Genomic DNA, 22034 nt, shown 5'->3' on the forward strand with positions numbered 1-22034 from the left:
TCTTGTGGGGGTTCTGAGGTTGGGAGGCCTCTCCTCGGTGATGGCGTCCACCCTGAGGGGAGGGCTTAACTGGCTTTGGAGCAGGGTGCCGAGGTGGAAACAGTGGTTGGTTTAGAGGCAGTTGGGGGAACTGCTGCTGATAGTGATACTGAGAGATGTGGTGCACTACTTGGTGCTGCTAGAGCTGATGTTGCTGGAATTGTTGCATTTGGGCTTGCATTGCCCGCATGCATTGCATCAGGTCGTCCAACTGGTTCTGCCTGGTCGCTAGGGGGACAACAGTTGGTTCAATAAAGGTTGTTTCGATAGGGAGAGGAAAGGGGATGCTCATGGCAGGAAGGTTTACGGGCGCCACTGCTTGTGGTGCATTCAAGCTGGGGATCCCATCCACTAGAAGGGGGATGGTGAACTGTCCGACGCACACCACGGGGACTTGAAGATGTTCCCCGATGGTGTTCGTCTCCGTGTCACGACCGACGTTGCTAGAAGAAGCCATGAGTGTTGGGGTTTTTGGAGAAAAGAGGTTATGAGAGTTTTAGAGGGAGGCTTTTAGAAGCATTTCCCATAGACAATGCCAATTGATGGTGTGCAATTCGGTCGATCCTAGCTGTCAATGACTTTGCCTCTAATTGGAGCAGCAGGGGGGCCTGAAACGAAGAAAGTGGGGAATCTCCGGGGAGGAACCCGGCGAGATCACTCCGAAGCTCACGTTAGTATTATCTCAAAGGCACGATAAAACCAGATGGTGCAAAGTTCACATACCTTCCTCCGGGGGTAGAGAGCATTTTTATAACCACCTCGCACACTCACTCCGAGGCCTCTGTCAGGTCGGGTATGATTACTTTTGTGCTTCTGCCAGTTCGGGTGTCATCATCTCTGCTGGGATAGAACCACCACTGCTCCTTGTCGGAGCCGTCTCTGTAACTGGAGATGGCGGTGGCAGGTGGCCGTTGGAATGCGGCTGTCTAGCGTTAGATCCCAAGTCAGTTAGGTGCGCCGCCCCTGGATACGGACTCCTTTGGTGTCAGGTACAGTTTGTTCAGTTCGGTGTCCCGGGGGCAAAGTGTTGGAGTGGTGTGCAAGGTGAAGTCTTGAGTTCAGACAGTGCTGTGGCCCGAATTGCCGTGGGGCAGGCCAGTTTGGGTTGTTGCCCTTTGTGTTCGTAAGGCTCGGGGCCTAAGGGAGAGCTCGGGCTCCTTACTGGGAGTTCGGGCTCCTTGCGGGGAGTTCGGACCACTGGTTCCTCCTCTCGGAGCTCGCGCCTTGGCGAGCTGTTGTGCCGAACTGTTGCCTTTGCCACGTGTTGAGTGGTTACGAGGTCGGGCCAAATCTTCCTTCATCAACAATTATCTTAAGGGCAATTTTTTGGGTTTAATATTAATAAAAGTAATATATATATATATTTATATATCAATTTAAAAAATAAGTTAACTTTTTTAAAAATAATATCAATAAAGGGCAAAAACACTATTTATCTTCTTCTTCTTGCCATTTGTTCACTAGAGCCGTCGTCTACTGCTGCCTACCGTTGGTCAGAGGCAGAGGCAGAGGTGGGCGGAGGTGGCAGTGTTGGACAAAAAAACCACCAGCAACGCTGCCGCCACCTCTGTCTCCACCCATATCGGGCAACGTTGCCGGAGGTGGAGGCAGGCAAAGATGGCGGCGTTGGACAGAAAAACCACCAGTGCCACCACCGCCACCTCTGGCAACGTTGTCGGAGGTGGAGGTGAGCAGAGGCGGCAGCGGACAGTGGTGGCGGATGACAACTCTGGTGAACAAATGGCAAGAAGAAGGAGATGAACAATATTTTTGCCCATTATTGATATTATTAACATATTTTTAAAATGTTTTTAAATATATTACTTTTATTGATATTAAACCCCAAAAGTTGCCCTTATATACTATTACCCCTTAAGTCTCGCAATATGTGACTTCACATGACTTCACATGTTTGATTTAATTTTAAGTACCATTTACCCTTCTTTCTCTACCCAAACCAATAACACCAACTAACCTTCCATTCTCTCTCTCCCCCCTTCCCTATTTTCCCCTTTTCCTTTCCATCTTTCTTTTCTTCCATTTTTTTGCCACCGTTAACGAAAACAACAAATCCTCAACGGTGATCTTCTCTTAGTCATCCCCGTCATTGATAAGGTATAGTTAGATCAATAGAGGATTCCCTGGGTCTGGCATCCAAATAAGCTGTTACCATATCCCCATCGGCAACAGATTCTGCGTCTACTAGGATTCAATTATATTGATTATTGGAGTCAGAAAAATACCTTCACCTAAAAACGAAATGATTTTGGGAGGAGTTAGGTGATTTAAAATACCCATGACTCTTGAGGCAGGGCTAGACCTCACAAAAAGTTTACCCAACCCACGAACCTGATCCAACCCAACTTGAAAAAAAAGGGTTAGGGTATCATATTTTCTATCCAAATGTGAAAATGTCCCAACCCGACCCAACCCAAAAAATAATTGGGTTGGGTCATGAGTCAACCCACTAACCCAATTGTCAAGTCTAATTGAGATTATTTATGCATTGTTAGAAGTTTCTATTTTTTAATTTTTTATATTTAGTCTTTACTTTTTATTGTTTATTCTTTAAATTGTTAAATGTTCAAGTTTTTTGTTTTATATTTGGAAATTTAAGGTTAATTCTTTTAATTTTGACATTATTTATTTATTTATTTTTTATTTTTTAAATTTCAATTATTTTTTGAGATGACCCGAATTGACCCATGGGTCAACCCTAACCCGAATATGTAGAGTTAGGGTCTAGCATTTGACAATCCAACCCAACCCAAAATTAACTCGAAGTACTTTGATCCAACCTGAACCCGACCCACACAACCCAATTGCCAGGTCTAGTGATAGTGTGCAAAATTTTCATCTTTTTATCTGCATTTTTTCTTATTTAATTAGCAAGAGAATTAATTAATATTGTGCTGTTTTAATTAGGAAATCGCAGATTGGAAGAGGAAGGCTGAAAGGAGCTTGCAGGAGAAGCCCCGACACGTTGGAGAGTCCCAGTTCGCTGAAGAAAACCAGCACGATTCAGCATGCAAGAAGTAGGGCCCACTCCATCGATCCTAGTAGGATTTGGCTGAGAGGGAGGCATGAATCACTAGAGAGTCTTAATCAGATCTGCTTCTTGTTGTAATCTTAAAGAGAGAAAAGAGTCAAGTCCCTCTTTGTTGGAATTTCTAATTAGAGATAAGAATAGATCAAATCTGAATTAGGCATTATCTATTAGGAATTAGACTTCTATTTGAAAGGGAACTCCTAAGAGGAGCTGAAAACTGCTCCCTCTTAAGGCTATATAAAGGGGGGGGGGGGGACAAGCAAGGAGGCATCACTCAATCTTGGAGACAAGAATTCAGCAATCTAAGGAGGAAAGAAGCAGAATACACCCCTCTCATCTGCAAGCTGCGATTTCCTCATGAAGTGTGTGTAAGATTTTATTTTCTGGTTGAAGGTTAGAGAAGCTTTGATTCTAAAAACATTGTGGGATCTAATTGATTTTATTTCAGTTCATTATTTATGAGTATTCATATATTTTCTGCGATTTCCTGTGAGGATTATTTTTATTGATTAAGCAAGAAGGATCCCTTCCTCATTCGATGAGAATAATCTATGGCCGATTAAACCATCAATTATGTATATGATTGTTAGGTTTAATCATTGTGGCAACTAACATAAGATGATTATGAACAAGTTTTCGATTTATGTTAGGAGAGTATATGTTCTGGTTTAAACGACCCAAGCTTGTGTGTTCACTGACCAGAATTGGGCCTCTCCCCTCTTAATGCTATTAACAGATTAAATCCTAAGAGCTTGTTTATGACTATCTATTAATAAGGGAATCAATCAAAGATCTTGTTTTGGTTGCCGAGAATTCGAGTAGAGATTGGCTATTAGAGCTGGTTAATAGCTATAACCAATTTATTCATAAGCATATGAATTCGTCCTTGCATCGATGATCAATGGTAAGAATCGAAACTAAGCTTATCTCTTAGTTGCCTCCCATTGATTTAATCTTTATCTTATTTTATTTTCCTTGTCTTTATAACAACCCTCCTATTTTGTTTTCTTGGAAATAAATCCACCCAATCCTTGTGGAGACGACCTTGCTCATCACTATATACAAAAAGTATTTAATTTGAGCAGGACTTTTATCTTTGGTTGGATTCGACACCCACCATCTAGGCAGGGCCATTGCCTTTTTGTTTAAAGGGCCAAGCTTGCTCTGTTGATTGGTTATGAGAGGATTATCAGGGTGAAAGATCTGACTGTAAGTGCTAGATCTAACACTGTCCACTGTCCCTGGTTCTAGATCCATACGAACCGCTCGAGGAACAAATTGACTACAACTTGCGTCATTTTATTTGTCGTTCACCCTCTCAAGTAGACCTGTACATGGGCTGGGCTGGATTTTCACTTTTTATTAACAGATTTTTCTAAAGCCCGAGCTTGAGCCCAGCTCGATTATCAGGCCTACAACTTGGGCCTGAGCCCAACCCTCATAAGAAGCCTAAAGCCCGGGCCTGGGCCCGAGCTATTACTACTACTAAAGCAGCTGAATAGAGAGAGAAATTATAAAGAAGAAAATAAAAAATGTATATATATATATTAAATTATAAATATATATTTCAATAAATCTTATATTATTTATATATTTTATATAATATATAAAATACATATTATGTATTTTATAAAATATATAATGCTGAATTGGGCCGGGCTTTTTTGACAAATCCTGAGCCCGACCCGAAACACAGTCGGGCTTACTGTGTTAGGCTCGAGGTCAGGCCTGCAGGCCTAATTATATGACCAAGCCCGACTGGGATGTGGGCTGGGCAGGCCGGACCATCGGGCTACCTGGCCCATGAACAGGTCTACTCTCAAGTAGTTGTAGATCAGTCCCTGTGATACCTTCCAATAGCGTCAATCCCATGTTCGGTGCACACAATTAGGGATGTCAATTGGATTGGATTTGGTCCAATCTGATCCAATCCAATGTGAGTCTATTATAATGGACCAAGTCCAATCCAGTCCAATGAATATTTTGGACCTGTCCAATTCAATGTCTAGATCATCCAATATATTCAAATTCGCTTTGATTTAGATTGATTTCAACCCAAATGTAGACCATCCAATATATTCAATGGACCAGATTCGGCTTAATCCAACACAATCCAATATAAATTTATTATGGATGGACTAGGTCTAATCCAATCTAATAAATATTTTGGGTTGGATTAGTCCAATCCAATATGTCTTATTGGTCCATCCAATCCGTCCAAATTGATTTTACTGGTCCATTGACACTCTTACACACAATCTCCCAAAACTTCATCACACCCTCCAAAATATTTCAATCTCACACTTACTCTCCCCTCTTTTTCACTATCTCCCTCTTTCTCATCGTCTCTGACATCTTTAGTTTGAAGTTCTCACTTTCAATAATGTGTCAAAAATTTCATTTTGAAAATTCAAAGAAGAATGATAGGCAAAAATAGTCTTTTTAATCCTTCTGTTAACGGACACTAACGATAAGGAAGATTTAGTTAATTGTCAAAAGCAGTAGGGGTACTTTAAGACAATGTTAAAACAATAAGGGTATAGTTAGTCAATTTCCTAAATCTTAGGGGTAGTTTAAGAAACTTGCCCAATTATAAATACCCCTCTTAGAGTTTCACCAGGTATTTTTGAAAAAGATTTTTATTCAATTGTTTATTTTTTTAAATCTCTAAACTATCCTTTTTGTTTCTTTGAATAATTTATGATTTCATTAGTTTTTTAAATATAATATTGATAATATTGAAGCCTTCTCAATTGCTCTAATAGATTCTTACAAATTTGTAGTTAGATTTAATATTCAAATGAAATGGTAGAAGTGTCTTTTTGATATATATAAAATTAAAGTTTAGTTTGGTTTTCTTTGATTTATTGGAGAAAGGAGTGGATTATTTTTATATTTTAAGATGAAGAGAGACATTCATGTTGTGGAACAAAACAATAATTTAAAGAAGCTTGTTTTTAGTGAAATGATCTTGTTATTTTAGCAAGTTTTGTCTGGAGAAAATTGAGGTGCGTTTTGGTCAACTAGAATTTAAGAAAAAAGGGTGAGCGAAAAAAAAAAGGAAAATTCATGTGAGTATTTTGGTAGTTAAATGCATTGTGTCGCTTGACTTAACGTCCGGGGGTATTTGTTGCAAAGTGTAAGTTCAAGGATCTTTGTCACAAATGAAAGTTCAATGGAGTAATTCCTACTAACTCCATAACAACGGGTTCTTTATGATTAACACATGATAAAAATATTTTTATTTTAATTTTTAGTTTTTCAAAATCTCAAAAAACTGCTTGTCTTTGTCTCTTCATCTTCCCTCTTCACTTGTCCATCGATCACTTTTTTTGTTTCTTGCTGGTTTCATGGGGCTACACAAATTACATAATGGGGAAGCCCATCCCCAAAACACCCCCTCCTATAAAGCTTGCATCCTGGACCCTTAACCAGAAATTTTTTTCTAAACCCATCAATACAGCGCCAATTAGTCCTCTTCCATTTGAAAAGGGATAAATTACAGAGATCCCCATACTATGAGGTTAGTGACAATTACCCGTTGAACTTTCATTTGCAACAAAGACCATCCTATACTCTGGGGTCAATGACAATTACCCCCTAAACTTTTATTATGAGTTAGGACAAATCCCTAAACTTTCTCTTTTATTCTTTTATTCTACAAACAAACTAGAAAAAACAAACTTCTTTATATTCTTATTTCATTTCACTAGTATGAATGTCTCTTTTATTCTTAAAATATAAAAATTATCCACTCCTTTCTCTAATAAATTAAGAAAAACCAAATGAAACCTTAAATTTATATCTATCAAAAAGAGACCTCTACCATTTCATTTGAATACTAAATCCAATTAGAAATCTGCAAGGATCTAATAGAGCAACCGAGAGGATGTTCAATATTATATTTAGAAGATTAATCAATAAGAAAAGGGTAATTTGGGGATTTAAAAAATTAAATAAATGAATGAGAATCTTTTTCGAAGTTAATCGACAAAACTCTAATGGAGAGAGGTATTTGTTACAAAGAGACAGTTTTGGAGGGTCTTTGTCTTAAATGAAAGTTAAGGTGGATAATTGTCACTAACCTCATAGTAGAGGGGATCTTTGTTGCAAATGAAAGTTTAGAGGGGGTTAATTGTCACTAACCCCATAGTATAGTGGGACTTCGTAATTTATTCTTTGAAAAGCATTGGAGTCTAGACTTAACCATAGTCTAGACTAAAAAGATTGGGTAAATTACAATGACCTTTGTACTATGGGGTAGGGGTGCAATCAAGACAAACTTTTGTATGTCTTGGCTTGATTCGACTAAAATACTATTAAGCTTGAAATTGAGTTCAATCCAAACTCTATTTCTTGGTTTGAGCTAGGTTTGATTAAATATTTGATGAGCTTGAGTTTGGCTCGAAAGCTCATAAATGAATATTAATATTTATGATAATATAATAATAATATTAATATTTTTATAATAATATTAATATTTTTATAATAATATTAATATAATTATTATTAATTATATAAGGTAATAATTAATATTATAATATTAATGATGTTATAATAATAATAAATTATTAATTATAATTTAATATTAAAATGTCATTATAATAATTTGGGAAAATTCTCGATTAGTACCATGTACTTTGGGCCTAATGCCACTTTGGTCCCGAACTTTAAAATGTGACAATTCAGTACCCGAACTTTTAAAACATGTTAATCCAATACCTACCATTAACTAGTTGTTAACCAACTATTAAATGGCCTTTAAAAAAAGACACAAATGCCCTTCGAGTGTCATCTAATTTTCTTTATTAACCATTCAAACATTGACAAAAAATTAATAGTCATAAACCATTGCCTCTTTTATTCAAGAAAGTTGGGGTCTAGAATACCCATTGAGACGTGATCTCCACTTTCTTGAATAGAAGAAGCAAACATTTGGAATTGTTATTTTTTTGCCAACGTTTGGATAGTTGATAAAGAAAATTAGATGACACTCAAAGGGCATTTGTGTGTTTTTCAAATGCCACTTAATGGCTGGTTAATAGTTGGTTAACATTAGGTACCAGATTGACACATTTTGAAAGTTTGGGTACTGAATTGTTGCATTTTAAAGTTCAGGGACCAAAATGGCACTAGGCCCAAAGTACATGATACTAATCATGAATTTTTCCTAATAATTTTTAATATTGTTTCTTTATTGAATTATATAGACAAACAAAAATCCTCATATATGGGGTTAAAATGGACATTCGACAATTTTTAGAATTCAAAATTAAGAACGAGGAAAGAAAAGTTCATCAATAACATTATACCTCTTAATGTAATTATTACAGTTTCAGGTGCCAAACGTTAGAGTAAACGAATAGGCCATTAATTACAAGATATGCTATATAATCATGAAACTAGCAAGGAAGTTGCTTTGAAGATTGGACTAAATCTGGTATCTCCAGTTTTCATGTGAAAAGCCTCGATACAACAAAAATAAAGGTCAAGAAAATCAACCAAATCAGCAAAGTTTTAACAATAAGAAACCTCAAAGGCTCAAAACAGTAATAGTAGCAATATTGAACCTCCTGTAGTTTGTAAAATCTCTAAAAGGGAAAACCACATTGCTAGGAATTGTAATTACAAGTACCATAAGAATGGAGAAAAGGCTGCAAATTTTATAAACATGACACCCTCTATTAGTGATGAGAGCTGGTACCCAGATATGAGAGCTACAAATCATCTGACTTCAGATCTAGGAAATCTGAAACCAATCAACTTCGCATGATACGGGAGTAAAACTATACTTGAATGGACTAAGCATATCCCAAAAAATAATATTTGACTTGGATTTGGACTGACTTAACTTGATTAGGAGTGTCACGGACTCCTTCCTCTTCAATTTTCCATAACAAAGCCCTCCTGACTAGTGTGTGTGCACTAAAACAAGGATAGGTTTACTTTTTTTTTTCTAATTTTTATTTTTTTATTGTCATTTTTGAAATTATTAATGAGAGACTTTTGTGAAGAAAGCACCATTAACTCTCTCTCTTTCTCTCATCCTCTTTTTTATTAACTCTTCCAATTATCTCTCCTCATTAATCATGCCATTAATACTTTCTCCTCCAATAATAACTCATACCATTAGTTCTTTCTCCTTTCAATTACTCAATTAAATTGCATACATTTCATTAATTCTTTATATCTAAGTCCATTTCAATTTAAGTATAATTTTACATCTATTAGATATATTTACATTTATTCTATAATTATTGATAAAAATTAATTTCAACCAAAAAACAATTTAAAACATAATTAAATTATTTAATTGTAATTTATAACTCATTTAAATTCAATGGTAGATTATTATAGGCTAAACAATTAACTTCCATTTGAAAGATAGATGATTTTTCAGTTAATTAATCAAGTAAATTGCATTTCAAAATAAATATTGTTTACTTCACTTAGGAATAAAATTATTAATATTTTAGATAGAAAATCGCATTTAATTGTGATTATTAATAAAAATTTATAATTATTGTCACATTTGCTTTTTGAAAGATGATATACTTATTAAAAAAATTAATTATAATAATAAAAAGTATGAATAAAAAATCCCATTTTAAAATTATTCTATAATAAAATTTAAAATCAATTAGTACAAATATATCACATAAATTTTAATTCATTTAAATTCCATTCGAAAAAATAAAAATTCATTAAAAATAGTAAAAGTAATTAATTATTTAGTAAATTACTTAATAACATAAAAAATAATTATTAATTATTATTATTTCTAAAATATTTTTTACTAATATAAAAAAAGTAAATAATTATTAAATTAATAAAATTTAGTTTTTACTAATAGAATTTATGAAATTAATAAAACTATATTTTGTTAAATTTAATGATTTTTATCTTAATAAATTAATAAAAATACTAAAGTAAATTAAAAGTAATATCCATTAAAAAATTTATTAGTTTTGAAATTTGTTTTTTTAATTTAAATCCTATAAATGTTGGTAAAGCTAAACATTAATAAAAATACTGATGGGTTTGATTTGGATTGGCTCTACTTGCTTAGAAGGTTAGACCTATTCATGGGCTGGCCAGGCTGGGCTCGGGCCGGGCTTTTACTCTTCATAAACATGATTTTGTTAGGCCCAAGCTCGAGCCCAGCCCAACCAACGGGCCTATAACATGGGCCTGAGCTCTACCCTAATAAAAAGCCTGAAGCCCGGGCCTGAGCTCGAAGCCCAACCTAATAGAAGAAAGAACTCATCGCCAGTGACTGTGTTCACCGGTGCTGAGTTCGTGTCTGTGAGAGAGAGAGAGAGAGAGAGAGAGAGAGAGAGAGAGAGAGAGAGAGAGAGAGAGAGAGAGAGAGAGAGGGAGAGGACTCACCGTCGCCGGTGCCGGTGCCTGTGTTCATTGCCTCGCCGGTGTTTGGGATTTGAAAGAGGAGTGAGAAGAGGAATGGGAGAGAGAGAGAGAGAGAGAGAGAGAGAGAGAGAGAGAGAGAGAGAGAGAGAGAGAGAGAGAGAAGACTCACCGCCGGTCTGTTGGAGTTGTTGCGCCAGTGAATGTTCGCTGATTCTACGACTGCTTGAGAGTGTGAGGAGGATGTGAAGAGAAGAGAGGTTCGGCACTAGGCAGTTCAACTAACAAGAAATGTGGAAAGAGATGAATGAGAAGGGTTAGGATATTAGGGTTTTTGGGTTTAGTATATTGGTTGGGCTAGGCTATTTTGGCAAATCCCGAGCCTAGCTCAATTTTTTTGTACACCGAGCTTTTTGGCCCGAGGTCAAACCCGCGGGCTCATTTGTGTGTTCAAGCCCGTCTAGGGGCCTGGCCAGCCCGTCGGGCCACCTGGCCCATGAACAGGTCTACGAGGAGTTCATAAACGATTAGGGAGAGAGGATGATTAGGGTTAATCATGGGTTGGGTTAGACTTAGCACCTATGATAAAGGCTATAGGCCAAGGCCCATCTCGACTTTGGCTTCAAGCTTGAAGCATAAGCCTTGGGTTAAGCTTGATTCTAGGCATATGACTTTTATGTATAAAGTATTAATTATAAATACTATTTTATATTATATATATCAAATTTGTGCTTTCTTATGTTCAGGTTGAAAATGATCGCCCCTAGAATGAAGGAGAAAAGTACTTTGCTAAAGTAAATTAGAAAATTAACCAACCGAGGGCTGGCTCATTGGTGTGTTAGGTGGTTTCCAACATTGACACAGAATCAAATCCCACAATCAACACTTTGGGGAAAAGGGGTAAGGGGATATTATCAATGGTGCATAGCATTGGATACTAAAAAAAAAGCAAATTAGAAAACCTAGTGTTGCTACCAAGGATGGGGTGAGGGCAACAAGGTAAATCCACTTCCTTAGTTGAGGCCGATGTGTCCAATCCTAAGAGCAAGAGATCACACGTTAGAGGTCCTGGATGTTATCTCAGGGGCGGAGACTCCGATGATCAAATTAATCGAGTATGTAGGAGAACTCGAACGAGGTCCGAGGTGAGAGTTCAAACGAGCCACTCGTGAGCAAGAAAGCTAAAGATCATGAATGAGCAAGGTGGTTTACCTGGAGAGGGGCACCTCTATTTATACTTGACTTTGCCCTGGGAGTGGTTGGAGGTGGTTGGCAGTGGACGGCTAGGATTGCATTCGACATATGCCACGTGACGCCATCTTGGCCTGCCACATGCGCCTACATCACCTAGAAACAAGGGGAACGATTTAGAATTTTCGGTTCATCTTGCATTAGTTTGTTCATTTTTTTGGCCAACAAAAATTATAATAATTTTATAATTTAAATTTTCATTTAATTATAATTTAATAAATTAAGTTATTTATTTTGTTAGTTAACTAATTAGTAATGTCATAGGATCAGTTAGACATTGCAAAAAAAAGAATGTTTAAATTAAACTTAGGGTCGTGAATTATACATAACCTCTTTCTTAATTGATTCTGAAAGATGTTGACAATCTCTTTATCCCGGTCAATACTCACGTAACATCTTATGTTAACTACCTAATTGCAGAGTGCCTGCCAGATCATCTATATTTCTATTCATGAGTAAAATTATCTCAGATCTGTTCAACATGAGAAATGATTTGTGAAGCGTTCGTTCTTTCAATCTCATCCTCTCCCATTCTTTGGCTAAGGGTCCATTTGGTTTGCAGGAATAGGGGTCAGAATTGGAATGGCTCATTCCAATCAAGGTTCAAAGTATTGATACAGGCTGCCGTATTTGTGGTATTTTTTTTTTTGTTTTGTCATTTTATTTTTTTTAAGAATCTGGTTCAGAGGGCCGATTTAAGGCTGGCTGGTCTACCCCTTGAGCCACTTGCTGACCCGAAACACCCCTTGTAGGGGCATATTGGGAAGGCTCCAATAAGGGCGATACGTATCAATACTTTGAACCTTGATTCCAATCATTTGGTTGGCTGGAATCAGAATCCAATTCCCGGAATGGCATTCCCCCATTTGAGGGAATGGCCATTCCCTCCTCCCTTAGGAATGAAAATCTCAATATAAAAATTCTGGTTCTTGTCTGAACCAAACAGAAAGGGGGGAGGGGGGATAAACCATTATAATTCCGATTTTGATTCCAACTGTAAACCAAACAGACCCTAAGTTTAATGATCCAATATTTCTTTCTTCATCAACTTATTGGATGTAGAGCAAACAAAAGTGATTTTTTAAGCGAACAGATAAAATGATTGTAGTTGATGCTATCCATTATACGTAGACCTGACAAAAAGTTAACCCAATCCAGCCCAAAAACAGGGTTAAGGTCTCATATTTAGCTACTTGAATGTGAGAATGACCCGACCCGACCCAACCGGAAAAATTAGGTTGGGTTGGGTCATGAGTCAACCCGCTGACCCAATTGTTAAGTCAAATTGGGACTATTTATGCATTGTTAGAAGTTTACACTCTTTAATTTTATCTATTTAGTCATTACTCTTTATTGTTTACTCTTTTAATTGTTAAATGTTCAAGTTTTTTTATTTTATATTTGGAATTTTAAGATTAATTCCTTTAATTTTGGTATTTTTCATGTTTTTTTTATATATTAGTTATTTGTTGGGATGTCCTGAATTGACCCATGGGTCAACCCTAACCCAAACATTTAGGGTTAGGGTATAGCATTTGATAACCCAACCTGAAACAACCCAACCCGAAATCAAACCAAAGTGTCTTGACCCAACCTAAGCCTGACCTAGCCAACCCAACTGCTAGGTCTAGTTATAACTCATTATATCTGTTGCCGCACGGATTGGCCGAGGGCAACGAGTTAAATTCACTCTTTAGGTTTCGAGTGTTGGCCGAGGACTTTGGGGCCTCGGAAGAGGTTGACGCCGAGGACAGCAAGCCAAGGCGAAGTATTCATTCCGAAGACTATGGTATCCGAGGACTGTAGGTTGAGGCGAAGTCCTTGGTGACTAAAGATACTACAAGACAGAGAATGTCAGAGGCCTCAGGGTGGATACCCGATGCAAAGTCTTCGACGCTCAAGTTAGTATAAGGTGTAAGGTAGGAGAGAAGGCCAGATCTCTTTGAACTAATGCTATGAAAGCAATGTAGGTGCAGGGAGTAAATGAGTGAGTGATGTTAGAGTTACTCTGTTCCAGCAGTTACCTCTTATTTATACTTGAGCATGCTAGGGGTAGGTGAAGATGAATGCCCCGGATGAGAACCGTACGAGGTCAGGCTGCAGGCCCTGGCGGGTACGCCAGACAGCTATGTGGTTGGCTCCGTATAGAGGCAGCAGGGCTCCCTCCTACCGTGGCTGAGGCTAGCGGGCGTTGGTGGGCTGGGCCAAGCTAACTCACATCAATATCCATGAGTCCAAAGCCCTTCTAAAGAAAATGCAACTCCAACCTTTGAAGAAAGCTAAGAAATTCATTCACAAGAGATAAAGAATGATAATGGCAAAAATTAAAGTAAAAGAATCGGACAAGAGCCAATATTCATCCTGAATAGCTTTTTCATGTCTAAGAGATTACTCTTAGATAAAAGAATAAAGAAAAAAAATACATTGACGAGGAAAAAAGGATAATGATTATTCTAACAATATGAACAAAAGAGGGAAAAGAAAAAAAAAAGAAAACATGAAGAAATTCACTTAGACTAAACATCGTCAGCACATATCGGAATGAAAAAGGGTTGGAGTCGTGAAAAAGGTGCAGTTTCTTCCCAATGTAATGCATCCCACCAAGCCTTCTCTCCTTTAATCTCCTTTATGGTATCTGTGAAGTGAATACCCGCAGAAAGATTCCTCAATTTTGGACAATAATAAAAACTGATTTGCTCTAACGAGTGCAAAGTGCCTTGGCAAATGCTAACCAGTTCAGGTAGGTAATGAAGTGATAATCTCTTCAACCTTGGAAGTAGAATTGTATCACAATTGACTATCTCCTCTTCAGTTATTATCTCTTTGACTACAGCACAATCTTCAACAACCAACTGCTCTAAATTAGAGAGATGTTGAAGGATAGATGACCCAAAAATGTAACACAACTTGGGGCAAGAATGCAAAGCCAAATGTTTTAGCTGAGCAAAACTTCCATGTGGCACAATTCCTTTACAAATACTAGTCAAATTCCACATATTATGAATATACAAGCACTTTAGCACTGGTAATGCACTTTCTCTAATAGCCTCTGTTGTATCCAAAATTGTCTCAATCTGTGGACATTCACTTAATATACAACATTGTAAGTAATTCAAATTTTGAACTTTGAATTCTGATAAGCTTTGAACATTCAGATGATGATCTAAATAGAATGCAGTGGAACGAGAAAGGACTTGCAAGATCTCATACGGAAAAGTTTCACTTTCACCATTCACAAATCTTAAACACCGGTCTTGCTGTTGATATTTGAATTCAATGTCAACTGGGACCCGACGTATGATGCGTTTAACATCCTCTCCAACAATAAAATTGAACTTTCTCAACCATTGATGTTTCCATGACTGGTTTAGTTGCATAAAGCACTTCAGAAGTTTTACATCCGGAAAGTAAAACTGAAGATGAGTTAACTCATTCAAACTAGACATTTCCTTTGTGACTTCCTCCACACTTCTATTCCACCGCAAATCCTCTGCATCTACAGCTATGCTCAAGTCTTTTAATAGAAGGAGCCTTGATATTATTCCACGTGGAATCATTTGAAGGGATACATCCAGATTTTTACTGTAGTTAGAATCACCACAAAATGAAACTTGTAAGTACTGGAGACAAGTCAACTCCCCAATCTCATTAGGCAGACTTTCAATATGAGTGCCTTGGAGATCAAGAACCTTAAGTTGCCTAAGTTGTCCAACTTCAGATGGGAGCACAACTAAACGTTCACAATCACATAGAATGAGTTCTTGAAGGTTCACAAGCTTGGAAATTGAAGGTGGTAAGGTCTTAATTCTGGTATTGGACAGATTCAGGATTTGGAGGGAAGACATGTGGTCAAAGAATGATATTGGTATCATTCTCAAACGGTTATTTCTTTGTAGGAATAACAACAATAGCCTGGGACACCTTGGCCTCTCAGGTAGCATGGATACTTGATTATCCATCAAGAAGATCCACTCAGATTTTTCCCACTCCTCCTCTGGTGGCTCTGTAACTCCTATACCGATTCTTGACAACAAGCCCTTACATTCTAATAATGGATGTGTGATTATTTTTGGGTCTCTCCGAAGAAAGATTTCTCTGCCCTCATTATACATGATCTGTATAGCTTGATTCCAAACAATATTATGCATCTCAACAGATATCTTATCATCAACAAACACCAACAAAGAGGCCTCCACAAGATCCTTTAGTATATCAAGCCCCTTGTGACGTGCATTAGTGAAGTTTCCAATTATAAAACCCTCAGAAATCCATCGTTCTATCAACTCATCTACGTAGATCTTCTGGCCTGGGGCATAAATTGCACATGATAGGAAGCAACTCTTTTTGTTATCATCAAGTTGGTCATAAGCATATTTTAATACTTTAGAAACAAAAGTATGGCCTTGTATCTCAGTGGTAGCGCTTGACTGCAGCTGCGATAATGCATGCTTCCACACTTCAACATTGTTATTGTTTTTCAAGGCTCCACCTATCAAATTGATCAGCAATGGCAAACCCCCACACATTTTGACCATAGTTGTAGCAAATGGGTGAATATTTGGAGACGCAACCATTTCACCCATCTTCTCACAGAACACCTCCCAAGCCTCTTCCCTGGAGAGAGAATCCAATTCAATTATCAAATCTGTTGCCATGCTCCCACAAACATCCGGGAATTCAGTAGAGATAATTATCTTGCTACCATTGAGGAGGTACTGGTATGGGATCTGCATATTGAGCTTCCATAGAACGTCATCCAGAAGCACCAAGAACTTCTTTCCATTTAACAATTCAAACATCTTAGTTGAAATTCTTTGAGAAGACACAGTGCTAGATAAATCTGGTAAAAACCGTGGTGCAACTTCATCATACATAGTGCCATGCACATACGGTAATAGTTGTTGTGCAATCTTATCATCCAACTTCTGTGAGCTAAAATCTCTTGCAACAGTGACCCAGATAATAATGTCAAACATGCTTTTTATTTCTGGCATATCCTTCAAAGCTCTCAACAAAGTAGTCTTCCCTATCCCACTTTTCCCCCGAATAGCAATCTTCCTGGTATTGGCATCCCTTAGGCATTCCAAAATTTTGGTTAAATTGCGTTCTATTGGCTTACCTTCTGATCTTGGAATAATTATTCTTTGAGGCTCAGTTGGCAGAGATATTCTGATTTCGGATTCTGCCAAGTTTAGCAACTTGTTCTCCATCTCTTCTCCCGCCTGTGAAGGCTGGTCTCCAACCCCAAAAGCACGTGGAATGGATTCTGCCGTTTCACCTTCAATAAAGAGAAAAATGAATAAAATCAAACATCTAGATTTCAAATCAATTCTCAAACTTTTGGAGTAACCTACATGAAATCATAACTGTAAAATATCACATATCATGTGATTTTATTTTCAAAAGCGTAAATTGATCTTCCTGAAAAAGGGTTTAGTTCTTTATTCAACTATGCCAGAACAGGGGAAATTTTTTGGAGAATAGTTTCTTGCCTACCTCTCCGCTGTATTTGGTCAACCATTTTCTGATCTTCGTTTGGTCCAGCATTGATTGACATACCCTCTGCCTTAGCTATCCTCCTTCGCAGTTTACATCTGCTTTCCTGTGGGTATTGGGACCCTACTATTGAAAGCGGATCTGATTTTGCTAAATCTGATTCCGGTTCCTTCATTCTGAATTCGGCTTCCTTCACTGTGTCTATTTCTTGTGCACCATAGGTGGAGTCAAAGGAATGAGGAGAGGATGATGCTAAGGAAGCAATCTCGCTAGTTCTTCTATATCTGGATTCCGTGGGCTCTTGAAGTGTTGTGTCGGGCTTCTTTGATAGCATTACCACCACGTCGAGCATGGTAGGCCGTAGACTAGGGTCATCTTGAGTGCACAATAACCCTATCTTGATGCACATCTCAATTTGTTCTATGGCTGGATAGGGTTCTAATGTTGGGTCCGTGAACTCTAAGATTCGATTTTTCTTGTAGAGCTCATATGCCCAATCGCGAAGCGTATAGGCATCTCGGCGATATAAATCAAGGTTCTTTTGGCCGCTGATCAACTCTAGCACCACCACTCCAAAGCTGAATACGTCACACTTCACCGATATTCTTTCTGTCATAACGTATTCGGGAGCTATGTACCCGAGTGTGCCACCAACCGGAGCTACCCCAGTCTCATCTTCCAATAAGAAGATCTGAAGGTCGAAACCTGCAATCTTAGGGACCCAGTTCTTATCCAAGAGGATATTACTAAGTTTGATGTCGCGGTGGATAATGGGAATGCGAAAATCCTCATGAATATAGAGCAGGCCCCGAGCTACCCCAGAAATAATGTCGAACCTCCTTTTCCAATCAAGCCCCATTTTATTCTCCGTGAACAAGAAATTGGAGAGGCTCCCTTGATGGAGGAACTCGCAGACGAGGAACACCTCTCCGCCGTGGATGCAGTACCCCAAGTGCTTCACGACGTTCCTATGCTGCAACAGTGGAAGCCGCTTCAGGAGGAGCTCCTCTTCTCGATTTAATTCGTACGACACCTTCGTTACTGCGATCTCCATCCCATATCCCAATCTTCCCCGGTAGGTCGAGCTAAGGCCGCCCCTACCGATGCAATTTTGGAAATTTCTGGTGGCAGCAGCAAGGGTTTTGAAAGAGAACAAATAGCCTTTCGTTGGTCCATCTTCGTCTGAGTAGGATTTCATTGGTGCATATTCATCTGAATGGAATTTGAAGACTTTCTTCAAATCCAGACATCCCTGTTTCATCATGACCATGTTGCTTCAAGGTTTGTACCTAAGGTGGATCGGCTGAAACACTAAATCAAATCAAACAACCAAGCAAATACTGAAGAACGGTTGAGAAGTAAAATAAATTGGGTAGATTTTGTATTTGGAGGTTGGAAGAGCCCAGACGCTATCGTTCGAGACTCTAGGTCGTCGCTGGAACTTTTTTCGGAAGAATGCAAATTACTGCAAAATGCGGTATTTTCAAGGCCAAAATTTTTAAATTATCTCTAAGATTTAGAAAATTGACTAATTATATATGTATTATTTGATTAAGGTTATGTTTGGTTTGAGAGAAAATATAGAAAAAAGAAGGAAAAGTAGAGAAACCTTTACACCTCTTGTTGTTCTTGTTGGGAAAAACAAGCGCTCTTTCTCTGCTTCCCAGTCCTAGCATGACCCACCTGATGCTTATGGTTGTATGGTTTCTTTTGTCATTGTTGCTTCTTGAATCATCCCACCCCAACCACTTCTTGTCCACCCACCCTAGAATTTGGTCCCTTCAATTCCACATCCCCCTTTTTTCTTTAATTTGAGGCCATCCAACACTATCCACCTTTTCTCTCCCTTCATAATTAATTTTTTAAAATTTAGGGGTATTTTAAGATAATACTGAAATAATAGGAGTATTTTAAAAAATGTATCCTATTTCCAAACCTTGTATTAATGTGTACTCCGTCTACACCGGAAGTCAAAAAAGCTTACCATTGGGGAAATTATAGATTATTACTCTTCATAGGCTGTATTGTTAGGGATAAGATAGTGACAAACTGGCAATTACCCCTTGAAAGAAATTTAAAATTCCAATAAAGACTCCTCTCCTCTCTCTATTAGGTTGAGTGAGGATGAAAGCTAATTTACTAAAATACCCAATCGAGAAATTTATATAAAATGAGATTTGCAAAAAAAATAAAAAAACCAAGTAACACTTATGAAAACCTGAAATTGCAACAAACACAACATACAATTATTTCAACTAAACTAATAGAAAATAGGAACAAAAAAAAAAAAAAAACATTAACCTAAATCCCAACACGTGTTTTAGAAAATTGTTGGAAAAAAGAGTAAAGAAGGGAGGATATAGATACAAAAAGGAAAATTGTCAAAAACTCACCATGAGTTTTCACCATTTCTCTTAAACTCACCACAACTTTTCAAAGCATCTAAAACTCACCATGTTAATAGGTTTTTATTTTTCAAAATTCACCTTTCATTAGTGCACCGTTAATGTTTCTTAACAGAGGTGTCTATATTAGCATAAATAACAATTTTTATGACCAAATCACACTTGAATGGCGAGTTTGAGGAAAAGGGTCTTGTTCATTTTTCAATCTTCTTCTTTTTTTTTTTTTTTTTACATTTTTAGTGTTTTGTTATAATTTCTACTATTTTTTATAATTTCTGTTTTTTTTTTAATTTTTCTACTTTTTTAATTTATATATATACATTTTTCTATTTTCTTCCATCTATAAAATTTCCTGTATTTTTTGTTATTTATTTGCAATTTCCGTGTTTTTCTATAATTTTTGGTGTTTTTTCTATAACTTTTATTTTCTGATTTTGTTTTTCAATTTCTATAGTTTCTATAATTTGAAAATAATTTTTTATTTTGTGTGCAATTTCTATATTTTTATATTTTTTTTTGTAATTTCTGTGTTTTTGTGTATTTTATTTGAAAATATTTTTTGAACTTTTTCCTTTTTTCATGTTTAAAGGCTGGTGTGGTAGATGGGAAAGATAGGCTGGTGTGGTAGACTTCTATTGGTCTGGTAAAGAAGGGATGTGGTTAACTCCAAATTTTTGCTATTTAAGTTACATGTTTTTGTTATTTCTTTCAAGCGCCAAATACACACACACACACACATTATTTTTTGTTTCTATAATTTGGTAACTAAACAAAGCACCCTTCTCTTCTATCCAATCCGGTACCTGATTTGGATTTTCATATTACCATTCCCCCATTAATCCCCATCAATTAGCAGACAATCCAAGCGATATGCTTATTATTCTTGGGACTGCTTGTTGTTTGATTCCTGAATTTTTTTTTTTTTTCAATTGCGTGGCCACCATCATATTTAGCTGATACTGCCAAGTTCCCCAGTCAAAGATTGAAATCAAAGATGGAGTGTAAATATGAAATGTATAATGTTGCTTGTCACGTTAGAATGATGTGATATAAGTCTTAAGTCATGTACTGTACAAATACATACAAAATAATATAAAATACAAGGTTTTGCACTCTAGATATTTGTATTTGTACTCCTTCCAAATGGAGCCTAAGGAACCAATTATGAGAGAGAACTAATTGTTTTCAATAGAAACTATAAATATGTACTGGGATCAGAATGGCATTCTTTTTGTATTGCATTGGTTTCAACTTTCAACTAACAAGAGTTTACTCTGTTCATCCTGTATACTTCTCTACTCTCAGATATTGCAAATTTTAACTTGTTACAAGAGAAGCAAACGAAAGCTGGCTTTGCTTTTAATATTGCTAAACTAGCATATTCATGACCTCTTGCAAGATGCCGGATGAGCTTCATGCTCTGGAAGGGAGGATAGCTAGTTATGCTTCTAGTTAAATTGTCCTTGATAGACAACTACTTTTCATTCTTGCAGTCTTGCACCAATGTTAAGAATTGGAATAACTGTATCCAAGAGCTGAAAGGCCAAAAATCAGGATGAGCGAATTCTGGGCTTCAGACCTCAGAAAGAGTTGATGTCAAAGTAACAATGTAAGAGGTCAAGTTTCATCGATTTCTGTTCAGCGCCAGAAAGTTGACGTTGAGGTGAAAATCAACTTCACGAGCTAAACTCTTGTTAAGATCATGGTTAAAAGTATTATTCGTGCAGATATTTGGCATCAAATTGTATTGGAAAAGAATTAAATAAGATGCCCCAGTAGTTGAGGTCAGTCGGCATACCTGTAATGTTGTAATACCAGAAATAAAAAAGAAAACAAAAAGATTAAAGATGACTATTTGATTAATTGTGGTGAACAATCAACTATATTTACATATTCAGAATCACAAACAGTTTTGAACATTCTTACTTGAGGCCCACTTGTTTTATTTCTATGAGCTTGCTGTTTCTAAGGGTTTGTTTGGTTGCCGAGAAAGAATGAGATGAGAAAAGGAAAATTTATCTTATCATTTTGGCATTTCGGTGTTTGATTGCTAAGAAAACTTTTTGCTTGATTTTTTATATTTTGACAAAAAATACCCTTACCCAAAATTATAAAACACCCTTATTCCCTTAATATATGTAAAACTAAAATGTTCATTCAATTTATTCTACTGTTCACCGTCTTCCTCCTTTCAAACTCAAACCAGCGTCATCAACGAGGTGAGTTCCAATCTCCCCTCATCTCTCTCTCTTCTCTTTTCCCTCCTCTTCCTCTTTCTTTTTTTCCCTCTTCTTCGCTCGCCTTTGCAACTTGAACCAGCAATGACAGTAAGACATCTCTCCCCCTGTTTTCCTTGGTTTTTATTTTTATTTCAGCCACCCCCTGTTTTACCATACCCTGTTTACCGCCTCATCACCTGCCCCTCTACC

The 22034-nt window shown here is 37.2% G+C and overlaps 1 protein-coding gene across 1 annotated transcript; it reads right to left on the reverse strand.

Annotated features, from left to right (window-relative positions):
* Positions 1 to 14028: 14028 nt before the first annotated feature.
* LOC148873311 (disease resistance protein At4g27190-like) lies at positions 14029 to 18945 on the reverse strand. Its single transcript, XM_088962971.1, has 2 exons — positions 17201 to 18945; positions 14029 to 16982 (listed from the first exon to the last, which is right to left on the reverse strand). Exons 1-2 carry the CDS (start codon positions 18468 to 18470, stop codon positions 14221 to 14223), a joined length of 4032 nt encoding a protein of 1343 aa, XP_088819097.1. The 5' UTR covers positions 18471 to 18945; the 3' UTR covers positions 14029 to 14220.
* Positions 18946 to 22034: the final 3089 nt, after the last annotated feature.

This window comes from Nelumbo lutea, chromosome 1 (assembly GCF_056320005.1).
Source record: "Nelumbo lutea isolate HS-2025 chromosome 1, American lotus-T2T, whole genome shotgun sequence".
NCBI lineage: Eukaryota > Viridiplantae > Streptophyta > Magnoliopsida > Proteales > Nelumbonaceae > Nelumbo > Nelumbo lutea.

What these genes read in the sequence shown, in the direction of transcription:
- LOC148873311 (XM_088962971.1), bottom strand. Translation starts at nt 18,470, where the DNA reads ATGGTCATGATGAAACAGGGATGTCTGGATTTGAAGAAAGTCTTCAAA. An exon ending in TGACCAAATACAGCGGAGAG is followed by an intron (nt 16,983 to 17,200) that starts GTAGGCAAGAAA and finishes TCTTTATTGAAG; the next exon opens with GTGAAACGGCAGAATCCATT.